The 20,863-nt window shown below is 37.5% G+C and overlaps 1 protein-coding gene across 1 annotated transcript; it reads left to right on the top strand.

Moving 5' to 3' along the window:
• The first annotated feature begins 17,565 nt into the window (after window positions 1-17,565).
• LOC127138711 (putative pectinesterase 63) lies at window positions 17,566-19,406 on the top strand. Its single transcript, XM_051065210.1, has 4 exons — window positions 17,566-18,057; window positions 18,240-18,446; window positions 18,520-18,755; window positions 18,988-19,406. Exons 1-4 carry the CDS (start codon window positions 17,602-17,604, stop codon window positions 19,148-19,150), a joined length of 1,062 nt encoding a protein of 353 aa, XP_050921167.1. The 5' UTR covers window positions 17,566-17,601; the 3' UTR covers window positions 19,151-19,406.
• The last annotated feature ends 1,457 nt before the right edge of the window (window positions 19,407-20,863 follow it).

Below are 20,863 nucleotides of genomic sequence, written 5' to 3'. Positions count from 1 at the left end.
CAAAAGGAAATGATTTAATTAAAATATTAAAACGGGAATGGCAGAAATGTAAATATGGGATTCATTTAGTGGAACGCTGCGTTCCGTTTAGCAGCGTGGCAGCCAGCGATTGGCTTCATGGTAATCAAACAGTAGTTTCCCATGCAAATACACAATTCTCAGCAACCAAACAAGGACAAGGGAAAATCTGGGCAAATCTCCTAGGGTTTTAGCGCACAGTGATCACATTCATCTTCTTCAAAGTCGTGGAAAATAATTTGTTCCAGAAATGAGCCATAAGCATACCATTCAACTCATATAATCATGTACAAACACAATCCAACCCTAACTTCTATCAAATCGAGCTATCAAACAAGAATCAAGCAAAAACATATTTCACCATCAATCTTAAAAATCAAATTTCACACTCATCACTCAATCATTTTGCACGATTCAAAGTCCATGGTGACCAGCAAGGCAAGATCTAACTAAAGCATATCATGGTTTAGTGAATAGAGAAAATCGAATTCTTACTTGATCTTGAAGAAAATGATGAAACAGGTGTTGTTTGGATGTGTTGGCTCAAAACAGATGAAGCTTGTAGTTGGTATTGATGAATGGTTGAAGAAGTTTAGCTCAGCAAACTCAATTCCAGCTGCAACCAAGATCTGCCATTGATGGAAGCTTGAAGCAACAGTCACGATTCCTTGATTTCAGTTGAGATTTGTGCTTTGAAAAAGACTTAGAAATGATGGCAAGTGATGAAACAAACCAACCAAGCTCGAGGCCTTTGGAGTTTTTAGCAGAAATTCAAAAAATGAAGAAATGAGATTTGAGAGAGAGAGAGTTTTTCTGTTCTTCAATTGAGGCTGCTAGGGTTGCTTCTTGCAGAAAAAGAGCTTATATACTTCTGTTTAACTTCTCTAATCAAGGTTAATGGAAAATGAAATTGGAATTGCTAATTTGACATGTTTTTGCTAATTTGGTCACTTTTCACTTAAGTGCATGGTGCATGAGGCTGCATCTCGAATTGGGCCTTTGGGCAAGTTCCAATTACATATTCTGATCAATTCCAATTGGCCAAAGTGAAGGAAAATGGTTATTTCAAAAAGTCAATTTTTCACTACACTTGAAATTAATTCAAGCAAGTTCAAAAATGCCATTTTGATTGGTGAAGTTTTGATGAATGATGGTTACATTTTTGGAAAGGGGGGATCAAATGTGACTTGTTGGAAAAAACCCCACCCAATTTGGCCAAATGGTTTGAGAGATATGGCCTTTTGAAGTTCAAAAATTTTTGAGAATGAATTGAGCATAACTTGCCAACCATACATGGGAATTGAGTGTTCTTGGACTTTTTGGAAATGGGAGAACAAGATCTTCAACTTTCATGTTGGGAAAAAATTCATTTGAAGCTTGTATCATGATGTAAGTTTAGGATCAAGAAGTTTCCATTTTTGGCAAATTCCAATTACAGGTCAACTTTCTATTTCTGGAAATTTCTTGTCTGACTTCAAATTCTTCCATGATAATGTTTGACATGATATATGAAGCTTGTATAGACATGAATGAGACCTCTCAGACCAAATCCCACCATCAAATCACCGATTAAATGCCCAGTTGACCAAGGTTGACTTCAGTTGACTTTTCTAGGGTTTTGCTTGACTGAACCATGTTCTGATGAATTCCAAGCCCCTACCATTTGAGATCTTGACTCCAAATGATGTCACAACTTATATGAACTCTTGATTATTGATCATGGTGCCCAAATTCTTCAAGAATGGCCACCATCCACTGTTTAATAGCTGATTTGACTGATTGACTGATGATTGCTTCAGCTGCAAGTAACATGGTTAGATGACAATATTTTTGTACTTTTTGGTTAGTAAACATATGAAAAGCAAAGATATACAAATGCAAAGCATGCTTGGTGATCAAGAACCACACTCACAAAGCAAACCACCCACTAGGAGGGAAGCTAGGGCATGCAATGATCCTTGAGGCCATGATATGATATGATATGGGCCATGAGGGATCTTAGGTCCAAAATTGGGGTCTTACAGATGCCCCTATTTAAGGTCATTCTAGCCGGAGAAGTGAAGTTTAGAAATCTTCATCTCGACGTGGTAGAATGGGCTTAAATAACAGTAATGAGACAAATTTTGGTCCCTAAGAGACCTCATGATGCAAATGTATGCATGTAAAAGACACAAATTCTGTGGGGAATATGGTTCACACAGAGGAAAAGACGATCCATCGGAGTGATACGCTCACCAGGAACAGAGACTCTAACAAGACTCTAGTTGGGGATAGTAAGAAAAAGAAATGCGTGAACAAGACACGACTCTGATTAGGGAACAGAAAACAGACTGGAGACCTTACTGGGGAAAAGAATTCCAAAGGAAAATAAATCCATTGGAAAGACACAAGCTAACTCCTGGGAAGAAGCAACAGGAACTCCACTAGGGAAACCCCAAAGAAAGAAGATGTTACCGGTATAAGGGTAACAAACTCAGGAAGAATGAATATCTAAGACCGGTATAAGGGTGAGAGATATCAATCAACCAACATCTGAGAAAGACCTGAAAAGGTACATAAACTCAGGAAAATCTGACTCCACAAGGGACCGAGGTCATAATAGGGAGCAGAAAAGGAAGGAACACCAGGGATACCGGTTACTGGGTATATAATAGGTGACCGACCGAAGCGTGAATTGGTATATATGCCAAAACACTCATCATCTGAAAGGAGGGCTTGAAAAAGCAAATCGACTTACAGGATGGACATTCGAATCCACAACGGGAAAAACGAATCTTACTCATCTGGGGACACAAACCCAAAGAGTGCATGAGATACAATATCCATTACCGGCAGACCGTGGATAAGAATACTCGCATGAGATATATTATCTATTACCGTCAGAACGTAGATAATAAACTCGCATGGTAAGAAACACCAGAGATACCAAGGTATATAATAGGTGATCTACCGAAAACGTGAATTGGTATATATGCCAAAACACTCAACATCCTGAAGAGAGCGAAAGCAAACTTGTTTATAGGATGGATATTTGATTCTATAAAGAATGCAAATCTTACTCAGTTGGGGAAACAAACAAAGTGTTTGACAAAAGAGTGCATGAGATATATTATTCATTACCGGCAGACCGTGAATAATATACTCGCATGAGATTTATTATCTATTACCGTCAGAACGTAGATAATAAACTCGCATGGTAAGAAACACCAGAGATACCGGTTACTGGGTATATAATAGGTGATCTACCGAAAACGTGAATTGGTATATATGCCAAAACACTCATCATCCAGAACACAAACTGGTTAACGGATGGATATTCGATTCTACAAAGAATACGAATCTTGCTCAGCTGGGGAAAATCAACAAAGGACTCCAACCAAAGAGCGCATGAGACATATTTTTCATTACCGGCAGACCGTGAATAATATACTCGAAAGGAAAAGACACCAGAGATACCGAAGTATATAATAGGTGACTAACCAAAAAGAGAGACAATCGATACCAAGCATCCGGGTAAACGAAAGACAACTCAAAGGGATAAATTGCAAGCATCCGGCAATTATCCGACAGCACAGAAATATTCGATTCCACAAAGGGAAATAACGAATCTTACTCAACAAAGAAAACACAAAAGGCTTCGACTGAAGAGTGCATGAGATATATTATTCATTACCGGCAGACCGTGAATAATATACTCGCATGGAAGATTATCCACAACCGGTTACTGGGTTAATAAAGGATAAATCAACCGAAAAGAAAGGCATCGGGATACAAAACTAGGTATATAATGATTACCAATCAAAAGGAGCAACAAACATTACCAACAAGAGGGTAAATGAAAGGCGATCTGCTGAGGATTCACTGGTGAAAATCAATGATCCAGGGATGAATTGCATAAACAGCAATTATCCACAACAACAGGCTGGGGATACAATGATGACAATCAACTATCCGGGGAACGCAATCACTGACAAAGGGTGAAAGGACCCACTGGGGATAAAATTGCTAGCATACGGCAATTATCCACAAAAGATTTGCTGGGGATATAAGTGCTTATCTGAGCAACTTATCCGAGCAAAGGAAACTCAACATCAAGAACTAGATGGAGATAACCACAAATTTAGGGTTTACATCTACCGAATACGGGGTAGAAAACCAACAACTCCGCGTGGGGATAGAACAAATCACAAATCCACACGGGAAACCAAAAATAGGGTTTATAACAAACCACAAACTGCTGGAGAGCAGGAAAGTAGGATTTACAACTACCGATTGAGGTAGAGAACCAACAAATCTGGCTGGGGAATAAAAGGTGTATAACCACAAATTCTGCCAAGAAGCCAGGAAAAATAGGACTTATAACTACCGGTATGAGGGTAGAGGCCCGAAAAAAATTCCGCTGGGGAACAACCCACTGGGAAGCACAAGACTTTTGACAAATAGCCAATTCGGGAATAATCCGAAAAGACAGACTGAATCAAGACATGTCCTAATGAGAATGTAACTCAAATAGGAAAATCCATCCCAATATATGTGTTGGGAGGAAACGGAAGAAACCGTCATCCACGAGGATATATCTCAGTGGGGAACTGCAGAAGGAAAGACAACATTTTCTGCTTATGGGGTTGACTCTATATGGAGAGATTTTAACACCCGACATCTGCTTGGGGAGATTTGTAAAGAGATCTACATCACCCAAAAGCAGGGAACAACAAACAAAGGATACATGGCAAGAAATGCGACATGAATATCTGAATGTTTTATGAATATGCATGAATATGCGTGATTTATGTTTGATGAATGCTGACAAAACAGACAGTTCTAACACAACAGGTCCAGGAACCAAACGCCCGGTATTATACTTCCAGGGGAAAAACCAACTGGAGAGCCAATCTGCGGAGATCTACATGCTGAGAAGCAAAGATCTGCGGGTACTGCTGAAGAAGCAGAGGGTCAGAGATATCAGGAAACAACCCAATCAGGGTACAGAAAGTCACAACGGGCAAAAGAGCCACCAAGACAAATCTGTAGGGGAACAAGAGAAATCCCAAAGATATCTGCAGGGGATCCCAGTGTCAACTGAGAAACAAAAAGGTGCGTGGATAAGCACGAACTGCTGTGGAAGCAAAATCCACACATCTCCACTGGGGGAACAACCCACTGAGGGAGAATGATATCATCCAAATAGAATCTAACTGCATAAGCAACTCAACTGGGGAAAACTGTCGGCTACTCTCTTGGGGAACAACCCACTGAGGGAGAATGAATCAAACAAGTATATTCTGCAACAAACCAATCCACTCGGGGAGAATATACATAGCAAACTGATCACAACAAGCAGATTCTGCAATATAAGCCACTCTACTGGGGATCACAAACAGTCAGGAAATCAATCCGTTCACTGGAGGCCAAAGCCATCATCCGACCATATTGGGGATTGAAGGAGTATTCAACAGGCGAAACTGCCACAACAAACATTCTGCAGACTATGCTGAGGAAAAGATGGTTGAAATACTGGGATGTCAACCCAATCAACCACTGAATAAGAAAATAAATCCTGCTCTGCTGAGGAGAACAAACACTCTGATAGAGAGATAGCAACACTCTACAGACGACTTCGCCGGGGAAAAGGTAAAGTACCGGGTATCAAACCGCTGACTTACCGAGTCTTTAAAAAGAAAGCGATCGTGCTGAGGAAACAGACAATTCCGCTGGCAACTGCACTGGGAAGAGTGACAACAATTCTGCTCGCGACTCCGATGGGGATATCAATAACAGCTCTACTCGTGACTGTGCTGAGGAGACAAATAAAGTCTGGGGCAGGCGACCCACTGGAGAAAGTGACGGGGCACCAAGATGACAAACCAATCAACCGCCGAAACTCACAAGGAAACACCCATGCTGGGGAAAACTGCTGCTGGAGAAAACGAAGTCTTCAACAACACTCTGCTTGGGGAACAACCCCAACAACAACTCTGTTTGAGGAACAACCCCACCAAAGATTTGAAGAAAGAAGATACAACCAAACCAGGAATATGAACAAATGTCTTACCTGTTGGAAATCATGCCACCCTCGGGAGAGCACTGAGATATTCTTGAGTATCCTTTCAATCTTGTGAATGTTTACTTTGTTTGAAAAATGATTTTGAAAAATTTGATTTGTTTAAAACAATGACATTTTATCAATTTAAAACATGCAAAACATTTGTTGAATTGAAACAAATAAGAGTGCAAATAATTGGATAAAAAGCTCAAATTGATTTGATGGAATGGTAGCCTGCAAATGGCAAGGCTCCATAGATCTGTACAAATTTGAAATCAGTGATATATATTGGAAGAGGGCTACATTGAACATAATGATCCTTTCTCTACCAATTTGAATCTCGATGTATCCGAAGCTTCAGTTGACGACGAATCGAGAATCTTCTGACGAAATGACGACTGGTGAACAAAAAGTCTTGTCAGGATGCAGTTACTTGCCAAATCCCTAATTTTTGCCTAGATTGCCCCAGGGTGAGGTACTCAATCTAGCGGGATGCAAATATTCTCTTCTTTTCAAGTCTCTAATTTTTGCCTGGATTACCCTTGCGGGTTCTCCACCGAGACGCTCACTTTTGCCTAAGCCGCCCTTTCGGGTTTTCAACTTAGCGAGCTATTCTGTTTTTCATTTGCATATACTCTTTTTTTTTAGGCAAAGTATCTCTTGACTGCATCTGAATTCACAGGACGAGTGAAATCCTCCCCATCCATTGTTGTAAGCATCAAAGCTCCGCCTGAAAAGGCTCTCTTAACAACATATGGACCCTCGTAGTTTGGAGTCCACTTGCCCCTGGAATCGGGCGCGAAAGACAAAACTTTCTTGAGCACAAGGTCACCTTCTCGGAACACACGAGGCTTGACCTTCTTATCGAATGCTTTCTTCATTCTCTGCTGATATAACTGACCATGACACATGGCAGTTAACCGCTTCTCTTCGATCAAATTCAGTTGGTCGTAACGACTCTGAATCCATTCAGCATCAGTCAACTAGGGACTTGAGGGTATAATTTTTCTTTTTTTTGTTTTTGGAAAAATTTTGAAAAAATTTTCCTGATTTTTTTATTTTTCTTATCTTTTTCACCCTCTTCTCTTTTTTCCTTTTTTTTTTTTGTTTTTTTTGTTTTTTACATTACATTTGTAATGCCCCAGTTTGACTGTTTTGCTGATTCTCATGATACAGCTGAATGAGCTTCTTATGTGCTCAAGAAGTCGGGTAATCTCATCAGGAATCCCCTTCAACATCATCTTCCTCTACTCCGAATACAAAGAATTCAAGATTGGGAGATGGCGTTGGATCATTATGTTCAATGGGTTTAGAAATCCCTGCATAATGATTCTGGATAATGAAAAGCTTTTGATATTTAAACAAACAAATCATTTATGCAGATGAAAAATGTTATTTTATTGTTTTTCAGGGTTTTTTGTGATCACTGATTTCATGCAAAAGCGAAAAGTGAAAACAAAGGAAAAACAGATGTTAAACAATGCATTAATTGAATGAAAATATCATTGTATTAAATGCTGCCGACAATGTCATCACTTCTCCTTTTGGCATGGGAGAAGGGTTTTAAGCAAAGTGAACAAATCACGCTGACTTATGAATGACCGTAGGAACATCCACAACGACCCAATTGTGGCAGACACCACCGGGTATGATGAAATTGTTCAGGTCCTCTGCATCCTCTTCTAAGATAGCAGCAGCTTCCTCTTAGGGTTGATCATCATGGATGAATCCTCCACTCGTGAACAAACCTTGCTCATTGAATGCCCCAGAACAGCCAATGCCAGCCCGGGATTGGTTAACCAGGAATAAATCCATCAACAGTACTAAGTCTGGCAAAAACCTCTGAGTTCACAACTCTCTTGCTCAGGACGGTCCATCACTCTTGCAGAGTTGGCTCTGACATAGTACCGGCGAAGTGCGTCTTCAAAATAAATGAAGATCGCAGGGTCAGACCACGGGACGGGAGACCGGAACAAAACACCTGCTTATGCAAATGATGCATGAAGTGTTTATGCATATGCTTGTTTTTATATCAAAGGAACCCGAGGGTTTTATTTGCAAACTTTGAAATATTTAAGCATTTTGATCATATATGAGAATATCTCATCAGATATATCAGGTGAAAAAATTTTCCCGGTTTTTTCATGTTTGAAATTTTTTGCAAATAAACTCCTTTGAGTTCCTTGAAAATTTTCTTTTTATCTGATTATATGAATGTAGATGAGTGCGTGAATGCATGAATGCAACAATCACACTCAAGGATCAAGCAAGGCACACCAAACAAAGGTCGTGGGAAAGCTCATTGTATCCCTAATATCAATCATCCATTTTGGTGGATTTAGGTTTTCACCTTATCGACACCCAAGTTCCATTGATATTAACGGTACATGAACCGGTTCGGACATCCTTAATATCAACCAGCCGCTTTGGTGGATTTTAGGTTTTACACCTGATCCGGGTTCCATTGATATTAACAATGTTTGAACGACTCAACCACGAATCACGGGTTTGTTGAGAGTCACGAGCATGGAGTCTCGGTTAAGAACCACCCAAAGGGAGTGTACTAGGGTTTAAACCTGCCAGACATGTTCTATCAGAGGTTCCCATAATCATCGTTCCATCTTTCGAATATTATCGGAGGAACGAATACTCGTATTCCAAGAATATTCTCAAGAGAAACTCTTATGAGTGTAGTATCGCGTAACAATCGCATCAGAACTTACATCTGAACGACCTCCGCACTACGTTCCTAAAAATAGGCCAAGATGGGTTTGGTAAACTAAGGTCCTTGGCTTCTGCGGCACATGATTGAAAGAATAATGCCTAACCACAAATAACTTGTGTGACATTATTAATCCAACATGACCTCCACCAAGTGAATGGACTCGCAAGTCAACTGGCTAAGGAATACTCCACACCAGTCAACAAGACTATGCCATTCTCCTATCCTAGAGTGCACTCGAGTTCGGGTATAGAACTCATCTCACAGATCACCAAAGCACACAACAATTGTATATCAAGCAATTCAATCATTACAATCAATACAGTGATCCCAAATTGTACAAAAATATGTCAAATAACAAATAATAATATAGCACAACAAGGGTGAAAAGTAGGCAATACCACCAAGGGTCGATTTATCTCCCCAGCAGAGTCGCCACTTTTCTGTAGCGGTGTATTCGTCGCTATATGATTTATTGATTAAACCATAAGCAAAGCATACAATGAATTCGAGTCGCCACCGCACTTTTATTTATCCAAAGGACTGGCTAAAAAGCGAACAAAAGCCTAAGAAGTTTTACACGTAGAAAACTAATAAAAAGATCAGAGAGTCTGGGTAAGGGGTAAATTACGCAATGGGAAGGTGTTAGGCACCCACTACGTCCTAGGTACTCCTAGGGAGCCCTTTTCACACTTGTTGTATAAAATTTGTTATTTGTTATGACATAAGTATTGTGCAAACATGATTGGGATGATGAGAAAAGAATATACAATTTTATTATTGGGTTTGAACGGATGAACCCGTTGCCTACGTACCTTCCATCAAAGGTAAGGATCAAAACGCCGTAGTTCGGCTAAAAGATTTCCAAAAGTTTGTGGATTCAATTTTAAACACAAGCCCTAAGGTCTTACGTTATCCACTGGAGAAAACTCAACCTTATACAAACAACAAGTCCACCATGTGAGAACAGCTTCAACTTGCTAGTGAGGGGTTAACCCTATAATAAGCAAGGAAGACTTACAATTCAATCAACTAAGGACAAATAGGTGAGATTGACATCAACCAACTAAGATAAATCAAACCTATAGCTCATGTATGAAAAGATTAACAATGGACAAAGCCAAAACAATTGAATGGGTGGAATTAATTGATTATGATTATGAAAGTAGAGTCAAAGTATGGTTAAGGTTAATTCAAAGAAGTATTATGAAATGGAGTTTGAAAAAAGTCAAGGACTTGGGTCCAGGTTTTTAATTTGAAAACATGAAGATGTTTGCACACTATCTATCTCAAGTTTTTTTAAAAGTAATGTGTGAAAAGGTTTAGGACATAATGGGATGAATGGATGAAGATGGATTGTAAAACTTCTTAGAAGGTTCACCTCTTGAAATCATATAGAAGATGATTCAAGTGTGTCCTTTGGAATGGGCAATGGGTAATAATAAAATAAATAAACAAATGATACCGGATGCCACTCAATGGTCTTACTCCAATCTCACAAACAAAAGCGGATACCGGATACCAATAAATGGATTTATACCAATCTCCTAAAACAGAAATGGATATCAGAGGCCACTCAATGGACTTATACTAATCTCCTCAACAAAGAAAATGAAAGAAAGTGGATACCGGATGCCAATCACTGGGCTTATACCAATCTCCAACAACAAAGACAACATTTGGATGTCAGATGCCAATTTATCTGGGCTTATTCTAACCTCCAACATATGATCATAGGAATACAAATGCCAAATTACACGGACTTACAATTGTATCCTCACATACAATCAAACAAAGCAACTTATGATCATAGGAAAGCAAATGCCAACTTACAGGGGCTTACAATTGCATCCTCACATAAACAAACAGAAGCAAAACATGGATGTCAAATGCCAATTTATCTGGGCTTACTCTAACCTCCACAGTATGGTCCTGGGAATACAAATGCCACATTACACGGACTTACAATCGTATCCTCACATACAACAAACAAATGCATCAAGCAAAGATAAGATGAGTGGCCAATGAAATGGTCTTACAACTCACTTCCATATCATAGAAACAATGGCCAAAGGAATGGTCTTACAATTGTCCTCAATGGGGAAATCAACAATGATATGATGTCACAAAGACAAATGAGATGATCATGCAATAATGAGCAATTAATGATGATAAATGCATAAAGCATACAAGCAAACATGTGCATATGAAGATAAGCAATCAATCAATGAAGGCATTCAGCACACACTATAACCAAACAATCAGGCTCACACATAAGGGTTAGGCATTGAAGCCAACTGGAATAGGGTCAAAGGTGCTCTTAACCTTGCCATTGAGGGGCTAAGGTGAAGCAGATGAAAGGATATGAGGGGTGTGCCTCATTGCTCTTATCCCTGGTCAGGGAGAGCATTTGAATATCAGAAGGTGTGGGAGTTCAGAAAGTAGGAACTCTCTCCACAAATTATTGACTCAATAGATCTTGGGTTTGGATCTCAATGCTACAACCATGTAATGGGAGCAAGGAGAAGACTCACAGAATAGTAGGAGATAGGTTACATATCTCTTTGATCTACCAATTGCCTTATTAAAAGGACTTTTCCTGCTTGGGACAAATGTAAACACACACAAGCATTGCCTCTTAAGGAGGACTTCAGACAGTTGCCTGGCCAGGTAACAGGCCAGGTCTTCCAGACTACATGAAGAAAAGGAATTATACCTCAATGCAAATTGCTATATAGCAAAGCAAAGCAAGTTCTTAAGAACTAAGCAACTAATGGTACCTGAAATAGTCAAACAGAATCAGTACACAATTCAAAAGTTAAAGCAAAAGGAGGTAGGAATCAACAGTCAAAACAAACAGACAAGTGTGCAATGCACAAGCCTCAAGGCATATGAGCCAAGCAACCTACAAAACAAAGAGGTTAGCTCATGATAGTCAAATAAACTCATTCAACTTGTATAAATTTCTTTGAGGCAATTGCTTCTTAACCTGAAAACATGAACTCAAACATAAGCAATAAGACCACTAGGACAAGCCTAGGGTCAAAAGAGAATGAGAAAGTCAAAACAGCAAGTGATATCCAATCAAAATCAAGTTCAAACATTTAAGAAGCAAACTCAATTGGTTTCATGTTCATGTCATGCATCATCATCATTTCATAAGCAAAAGAAGTCAAAGCATGGCAAATGAAAGCTCATAGAAGTCAACAGCAAGACTTAACTCAAAACCAATCATAAACAATTCCAAAAATCATCAAATAATTCATGATCAATCATAATCCATAACATGACATGCATATAAAATTTCAGCTCAATTGGATCATGGGAAGATAGTCAATGAAAATCAGAAAGTCAAAACTATTTCAAACATGCTCAAAGAAGTCAACCAAACATGCATCAACTTCAAAAATTCATAAATCAGTTATAACATATGAGAAATGAATGGGATCAACACCATGGAAAAGCTTAAGATGTCTACTAATCACATGTCAAATTTCAAGTTCATCCAATTAAGTATGAGAATTTCACAAACAATATGGCATGATGTGTCACAAAAAGTCAACATATGACTAAACAGGGGAGAAAAATCTCAAACAAATGGAAAATGCCACAAATAATTCCACAAAAAATCACATGTAAACTAGACATACATAAGTGAATTCATGCAAAAATTCAAAGCAATTTGAGGTCAAGAAGCATGGTATATAAAATCATCAAGTTGCACATCAATGGTGTGACACAAATTGTCACACCCTACTTCAAAAAATCATAACTCAATGACCAGAGATGATAAATTCATAAACTCTATACCAAAATCACCATGGATGTGTCTAGTTTATGCACAAAAAATTTCAAGGCCATTGGATAAATCATCATCATTTCACAAATGTTTTGGCAAAAGGTACAAAATATGAGCACATGTTACAAACCCTAATACCAATTAAAAACCATTCATCAAAAAAAAATCAGGAAAAATCATGATTAAATAATAGAGATCCAGATGGACACAATGCAAAAATTCCCATGAAATTTGGATCACAATTGGATGACTTATGAATTTTGCAAGATGAGCATATCAAATGAAATAAAAATGCAAAAGGAAATGATTTAATTAAAATATTAAAACGGGAATGGCAGAAATGTAAATATGGGATTCATTTAGTGGAACGCTGCGTTCCGTTTAGCAGCGTGGCAGCCAGCGATTGGCTTCATGGTAATCAAACAGTAGTTTCCCATGCAAATACACAATTCTCAGCAACCAAACAAGGACAAGGGAAAATCTGGGCAAATCTCCTAGGGTTTTAGCGCACAGTGATCACATTCATCTTCTTCAAAGTCGTGGAAAATAATTTGTTCCAGAAATGAGCCATAAGCATACCATTCAACTCATATAATCATGTACAAACACAATCCAACCCTAACTTCTATCAAATCGAGCTATCAAACAAGAATCAAGCAAAAACATATTTCACCATCAATCTTAAAAATCAAATTTCACACTCATCACTCAATCATTTTGCACGATTCAAAGTCCATGGTGACCAGCAAGGCAAGATCTAACTAAAGCATATCATGGTTTAGTGAATAGAGAAAATCGAATTCTTACTTGATCTTGAAGAAAATGATGAAACAGGTGTTGTTTGGATGTGTTGGCTCAAAACAGATGAAGCTTGTAGTTGGTATTGATGAATGGTTGAAGAAGTTTAGCTCAGCAAACTCAATTCCAGCTGCAACCAAGATCTGCCATTGATGGAAGCTTGAAGCAACAGTCACGATTCCTTGATTTCAGTTGAGATTTGTGCTTTGAAAAAGACTTAGAAATGATGGCAAGTGATGAAACAAACCAACCAAGCTCGAGGCCTTTGGAGTTTTTAGCAGAAATTCAAAAAATGAAGAAATGAGATTTGAGAGAGAGAGAGTTTTCTGTTCTTCAATTGAGGCTGCTAGGGTTGCTTCTTGCAGAAAAAGAGCTTATATACTTCTGTTTAACTTCTCTAATCAAGGTTAATGGAAAATGAAATTGGAATTGCTAATTTGACATGTTTTTGCTAATTTGGTCACTTTTCACTTAAGTGCATGGTGCATGAGGCTGCAGCTCGAATTGGGCCTTTGGGCAAGTTCCAATTACATATTCTGATCAATTCCAATTGGCCAAAGTGAAGGAAAATGGTTATTTCAAAAAGTCAATTTTTCACTACACTTGAAATTAATTCAAGCAAGTTCAAAAATGCCATTTTGATTGGTGAAGTTTTGATGAATGATGGTTACATTTTTGGAAAGGGGGGGATCAAATGTGACTTGTTGGAAAAAACCCCACCCAATTTGACCAAATGGTTTGAGAGATATGGCCTTTTGAAGTTCAAAAATTTTTGAGAATGAATTGAGCATAACTTGCCAACCATACATGGGAATTGAGTGTTCTTGGACTTTTTGGAAATGGGAGAACAAGATCTTCAACTTTCATGTTGGGCAAAAATTCATTTGAAGCTTGTATCATGATGTAAGTTTAGGATCAAGAAGTTTCCATTTTTGGCAAATTCCAATTACAGGTCAACTTTCTATTTCTGGAAATTTCTTGTCTGACTTCAAATTCTTCCATGATAATGTTTGACATGATATATGAAGCTTGTATAGACATGAATGAGACCTCTCAGACCAAATACCACCATCAAATCACCGATTAAATGCCCAGTTGACCAAGGTTGACTTCAGTTGACTTTTCTAGGGTTTTGCTTGACTGAACCATGTTCTGATGAATTCCAAGCCCCTACCATTTGAGATCTTGACTCCAAATGATGTCACAACTTATATGAACTCTTGATTATTGATCATGGTGCCCAAATTCTTCAAGAATGGCCACCATCCACTGTTTAATAGCTGATTTGACTGATTGACTGATGATTGCTTCAGCTGCAAGTAACATGGTTAGATGACAATATTTTTGTACTTTTTGGTTAGTAAACATATGAAAAGCAAAGATATACAAATGCAAAGCATGCTTGGTGATCAAGAACCACACTCACAAGGCAAACCACCCACTAGGAGGGAAGCTAGGGCATGCAATGATCCTTGAGGCCATGATATGATATGATATGGGCCATGAGGGATCTTAGGGCCAAAATTGGGGTCTTACACTCACTCACAAAAGGACTTTCTCAAACAAGCACTTCGGCTAAAATATTAGTGAGAGAAAGTAAAGAAAAAGTTTAGAGAGACAAGGAGAGAGTGAGAAGTGTCAAAACATGTTTTCTTTATGGTTTGAAATAAGGAAAGGGACCTCTATTTATATGCTAGAGGTTGGCTCAAAAAGGGAATTGATTTTAATTCCTTTTAAGACAATCTATTTGATTAGAACCTAATTCTAATCGATTAGAATCTCCTACGATAATCGATTACCAATTCTAAAAAGGAAGGAAAAGATATCTAGTTGTTGTACATCAATAAGTTATCATCGTAATCGATTAGAGCTCAATTTTGAAGTCATCTAATTGATTAGATAAGTGCACCAATCGATTAGAAAAGGCTAAACTTTTCCACGAAAATTTTGAGTGCTCTCAGTTAATCTAACACAACTTCAAGACATTTTAGAAAATATTTTCTTGAGAAAAATAAATTTGAGGATGTCCTTTTGTGTGTGTGTGTGTGTTTTAGCCATATACTTTTTCGAGAATGTCCTTTTTCTTTACACAATATTCACTCAGACCAAAGTAAAGCTTGCTTGCACTTCAATACTTTGTCATATGCTTTCTTTTGTAGACATTTGCTTGAGTTTACATGAGATGAGGCTTTAGCTTATATTCCATTTGGTTGCCATCATCTGATAGTCAAGTCCATCAAACCCTAATACTTAGTTTTGTGTCTTTATCGGCTTATTAACTTATTCTTGACTTTGCTATAAGACATTTGAGTTATCATCAATAAGTTGTCATCATCAAAAGTTTGAAAAAAGTTGTTGTCTTTGTTAAAAGCACATCACCTGCAAAACAAGGTTCCACTTAGGCTTTTACGAAACGAGACCACCATAGCCTTGTTAGTGTAAAGAGTATGAATATTGTCTATGCCTCCATAATAACGACTGGTACTAGTGTCACCATCAACAATCATGTTTATCATAGGGAAATAATAGGGAAAAACAAGGTCATTATCATTATCACTATAGTTGTTAGAGTCAAAACTAATGTGATCGTAACTTCAAAACATTCATAACTCTATAAGATCCAAATCAACCCTTTCGTCAGGTCGCCTTGAATTTGCCACACAAAGTCTACACATCTCATAAACTCCCTATTGTGTCATGTGTTCTAATACGAAATCATTCTCATATAACTCCATAAAAATTGCCATCTCTAGTTGTAAAAGATAAAAGGATAAAAAGGGGAAATGCCCCATGCTTGTAGTTTTTATGATTAAATGATGAATATGAACTCGAAGAAATGCACTAGGAGACAATGAAAGAGAGGAAATCATGACTCTCGTATTCTAGGGGGTTGATTCTCTTCTAGGTCGGATATATTCACTATCATATAGCTAGTAGGATCATAAATACTAATGAAATGTCATGGCATCAACAATTATCATATAGAGCATGCAAATAGATCAACAATATCACTTGATCACTTCTAATGAAATTTCATCATGACACGTCATTAATTGTGTCACTTATCCCAAAATCCAACTGTCAGTCTGCCTAAGTCGCGACCAAAATATTTTGAGACATCACATCCAAAAAAGAAGGCACGCCCCTTCGCACCGGATAAACACACCCAAATCAACTCGCCCTTCCATGCCTCGTGCTTGAGGGACTCACCTTTCTAGTCGTCGTACTTGAGGGACTCATCCTTCCAGACCTCATGTACTTGTGGCAAGCAGGCGAACCAACCTCAGTCCAACACTTGTTCTCGCCTGACCCAATATTTCCCAATTTTGGGCCGCGGTAGAACATGTCAACCCAGATATCAGGGCGATAACTAAAGTCATCATGAGATTAACTGCACCCCTTATGATGAAGGCTGACTAGTTCCACTCGCTCCCATTATTTGGTCAAAGATAGGGGAAAGGGCGCGTGGATGGAATCATAGGCGTTTGGACTAATCTTTGTAGCAACCACCTGAATGAGAAACTAGATCTATAATTACCCCATACCCGTACTTGGTACATGCATCCATTTTTTCAAAAATAAGAATAAAAAAGATCCCATTATGGATCTCATCGATGACATGCTATCCTTTATTATACTTACAACACATACAAGATAGATGCAAATGAAATAGTTCCACCATGTCCATGATTTTCCTCTATTTTTCGAACAACGACATTTTTGAATATATATATATATATATATATATATATATATTTTCCTTGAGGTCTACATCGATCCTAGCGATTCCTAAAATCCAACTCACCTAAATTTCATGTATCCAAAAAATGATGATAATTATTTTAATCCATACTTATATATACTTATAAATGTCTTTAAGCTTAAAGGTCTACCTTAATTTTGATTAATTCTGATGAATCTTTAGTTCAACTCGTCTAAATTTTATGTAATTAAAAATTATCATTATTATTATTATTATTCAAATTTATTTTTTGTTTTCCTTCAAAAAAAATATTTTAGATATTTTAAAGCATTTTCTTTTTAAAAAATTGGACAATAATTGGACCACCGTAGAATTTTCCTAAAAACTTGTCTTTTTGAAATTTTTTCTTTTTTGTAACTTGCTCCAACATGGCCTCCACGTACCCTCTCTTTGAGTGTGGCTATATATACCCACCTTCTTCAATATATACCCATTAGCCTAAGAAGAAGAAAAAGAAAATGGGTCACGTTAAAACTGGAGCGAAATTATTGGTTACACTAACACTAGTACTCCTCCACCTTATTCCAGCAATTCCAACCTTTTCCGAATTCAACCGCCACCATGAAATCACCCTGTTGGACAAACACTTCACAGCTGCGGAGTACGGCGCTAGAGTTGTGAGAGTTCGAAAAGACGGAACCGGAGATTTCAGGACGGTGACGGACGCCGTTAAAAGTATTCCATCAGGAAACAAAAGGCGAGTGGTGGTGTGGATTGGTATGGGAGAATATAGAGAGAAGATAACGGTTGATAAGTCGAAAGGTTTTGTAACGTTTTATGGGGAGAGGAATGGGAACGACAATGACATTCCAATTATTACCTACGACGCAACTGCTTTGCATTATGGGACACTTGATAGTGCAACGGTCGCTGTCGATGCTGATTACTTTGTTGCTGTCAATATCGCATTTGTGGTAACTATATACCTTCAATTTCAAAATATGTAGCATTCTCATTTTCTATTTTGGTGCAAGTGAGGTTTTAAATAAACTTTCGCAGTTGCGTAAAGACTTTCGCGATTTCAGTTGATGTTGCAATACTGATTGCAGTCGTATTGTGCCTATGATTTGGACATGTTATTTATGTTTACTTTCAGAACTCGTCTCCTATGCCGAAAGAAAATAGTGTTGGAGGACAAGCTTTAGCGATGAGGATATCAGGGGATAAGGCTGCATTCTATAATTGCAAGTTCATTGGATTTCAGGATACTTTATGTGATGATAAAGGAAGACATTTTTTCAAGGATTGTTTTATACAAGGAACCTATGATTTCATCTTTGGAAATGGAAAATCCATATACTTGGTACGTACTATACTAGTAGTAATTAATCACTGATATATTCATATTATATGTACGATGATGATATTTGTTGTAGAGAACTACGATAGAATCGGTTGCGAAGGGTTTGAATGTTATAACAGCACAAGGTAGGGAAAACATGTCGGAAGACACTGGATTCACGTTTGTGCACTGTAAGGTAACTGGAAGTGGTTACAGAAACACTTACCTCGGACGTGGTTGGAGAAGGAGCCCTAGGGTTGTATTTGCATATACCTATATGGACTCTGTCGTCAATTCCGTAGGATGGTTCCACCATCATGAATCCAATGAGTAAGTTTTTCAGAAACTTGATTTTAACTTTCTCAAATATCAACACCGGATAGTCTTTGAGGAAGTGCAAGACGGTCTATAACACAGAGTCTCACATTATTTTATGATTAAGATATTAAATAAGATCTCTTAAAAAATTGTGATTGACGGCGCACCTTTATTTTTATTTAAGAATTTTACATTCAATTATTGGTAATGAATATTTTGACTATATATATATATATATATATAGGACAATCTATTTTGGAGAATACAAGTGCATTGGACCAGGTGCTGCTTCCTCTGCTAGAAGATTAAAATATCAAAGAATACTATCTGATGAAGAAGCAAGACCTTTCTTGAGCATGGCTTATATTCAAGGAGATGATTGGGTTCGTCCACCTCCCAAGTTGTGATGATACAAATTTAATTAATATATACATGTGAAAACTTTAATATATATGAGAAAAAATTCACACATACATGATGATAATATCGTGTGACAAAGTCTTACGTAAAACTATATATATGAAAACTTTGCTTTGTGTGTAGTACTAGTACTTGATTGTTGAAAGGTTGTACATGTGAATTTTCTTTGGTGTGTGAAGTATGGACATTGTTACTATATAAAGAAAGAAAATAAAGGAAGATATGGAGACAGCTGGATAATCATCATTTGGTACTTTGAATTACTCACATTGGCATTGTAGTTATCTTATCTACTTACCATATTTGCATGTTATAAGTAATCAAGTGTTTGGTAAGAAAATGTAATGTATTGTTCTAAATCTGGTTACAATAAGTAAGAAGACTAAAAAAACTACTTCATTTAGTCATTTTTTAAAAATTAAATATATTAGTTGTTTGATAATTTTTTTTTAAAAAGTAAAAATCTTATGTATTTTTTCATTTGAACATAAAAAACCTTTATTAATAAATCAATATCAGCATCCTATATAATCGCAACGAAGCATGGTGGCGCATATGTTTTTTTTAGAAGATATGTGGGTGAGTCTTATTCCTCTTAAAACTGTTTTATATTGTTCGAATTTTATGAATTTTTTGTGTGGAGGAGACCTCTCATTGACTATGAGTAGGATCTGAATGATTAGGGCTGGACAACGGGCCGGGCCGGGCGGTTTCGGGCCCAAAACCCTCACCCAGTCCAACCCACGGTTCATATATGAAGGCCCATTTCCGCCCAATATCAACACGGTTTGGACGGGTTCGGTTTGTGCGGATTGCGGGTTTGTTTTAGCGGTTTATTCGGGTTAAAAACAAACTTATATATGCAGTTATTACCACTTGCTAGTCTTTCAATCTATAGAGCACATTCCAAGAATCAAGTGTACACGAAATCTTATAAAACATCACAGCTGAGAATTTTAAGAATGCAGCCTAATGAATCCATTAATGTACGACAAGTAATTAAACTCAATCTTACAGACACACAACTTAGAGGAAAGATGAGTGAAATGGAAAGCAGAAAATAATACATAGACATTGAGCTATCAACAGCTACGTGTTTAATGACTGTTTAAGCTCTTTAATCTTCTGTTGTGTCATTTCTCCTCTCGAAAAATCAAAAACCTCTTCACTCAAAAGCTGAACAACCATTTTTTAGGTTAGTCATTGACATTGACATAAGAAACATAATTTAATGAAAAGTGAGATAGACTTACTTTCAATATAGCCATGCAATTCTCACAGATTGTTTCACTAGTTTTAGCTACTGAGACAAGATCAGGAATAAAGCTTCGCCATCTTGCTGGCCACTCGTGCTTCAAAATCTGCGTGTGAGAGACCCACCATTACATAAAGCCTTTAAGTACAAATTGTCCTAAGATGAATGAATGTGTATAAATGGAAAGCATAAAAATTAACCATAGAAACATGGGTTTCAGAACTTAAAAAACACAGGAATTACTAGTCAAAGTTAAGAAACTGTGTTGTTTACCTGAACTAATATAATGTTGAGTTTGCTGACATACAACCTTTCCGCTCGAAATGAGGCCTCATTGCTGGAAAGTTATGCAAGAAAAACCAACATTAAGATCCATGATGCGGGAAAAACCAAGTACTAAAAAAGAAAAACTATGTATGCCTGACTAGCTCAACACAAATAACTG

Source organism: Lathyrus oleraceus, chromosome 4 (genome assembly GCF_024323335.1).
Source record: "Lathyrus oleraceus cultivar Zhongwan6 chromosome 4, CAAS_Psat_ZW6_1.0, whole genome shotgun sequence".
Lineage (NCBI taxonomy): Eukaryota > Viridiplantae > Streptophyta > Magnoliopsida > Fabales > Fabaceae > Lathyrus > Lathyrus oleraceus.
Note: the sequence above shows the minus strand (reverse complement) of the source record. Positions and strands in the feature narration are given on the sequence as shown.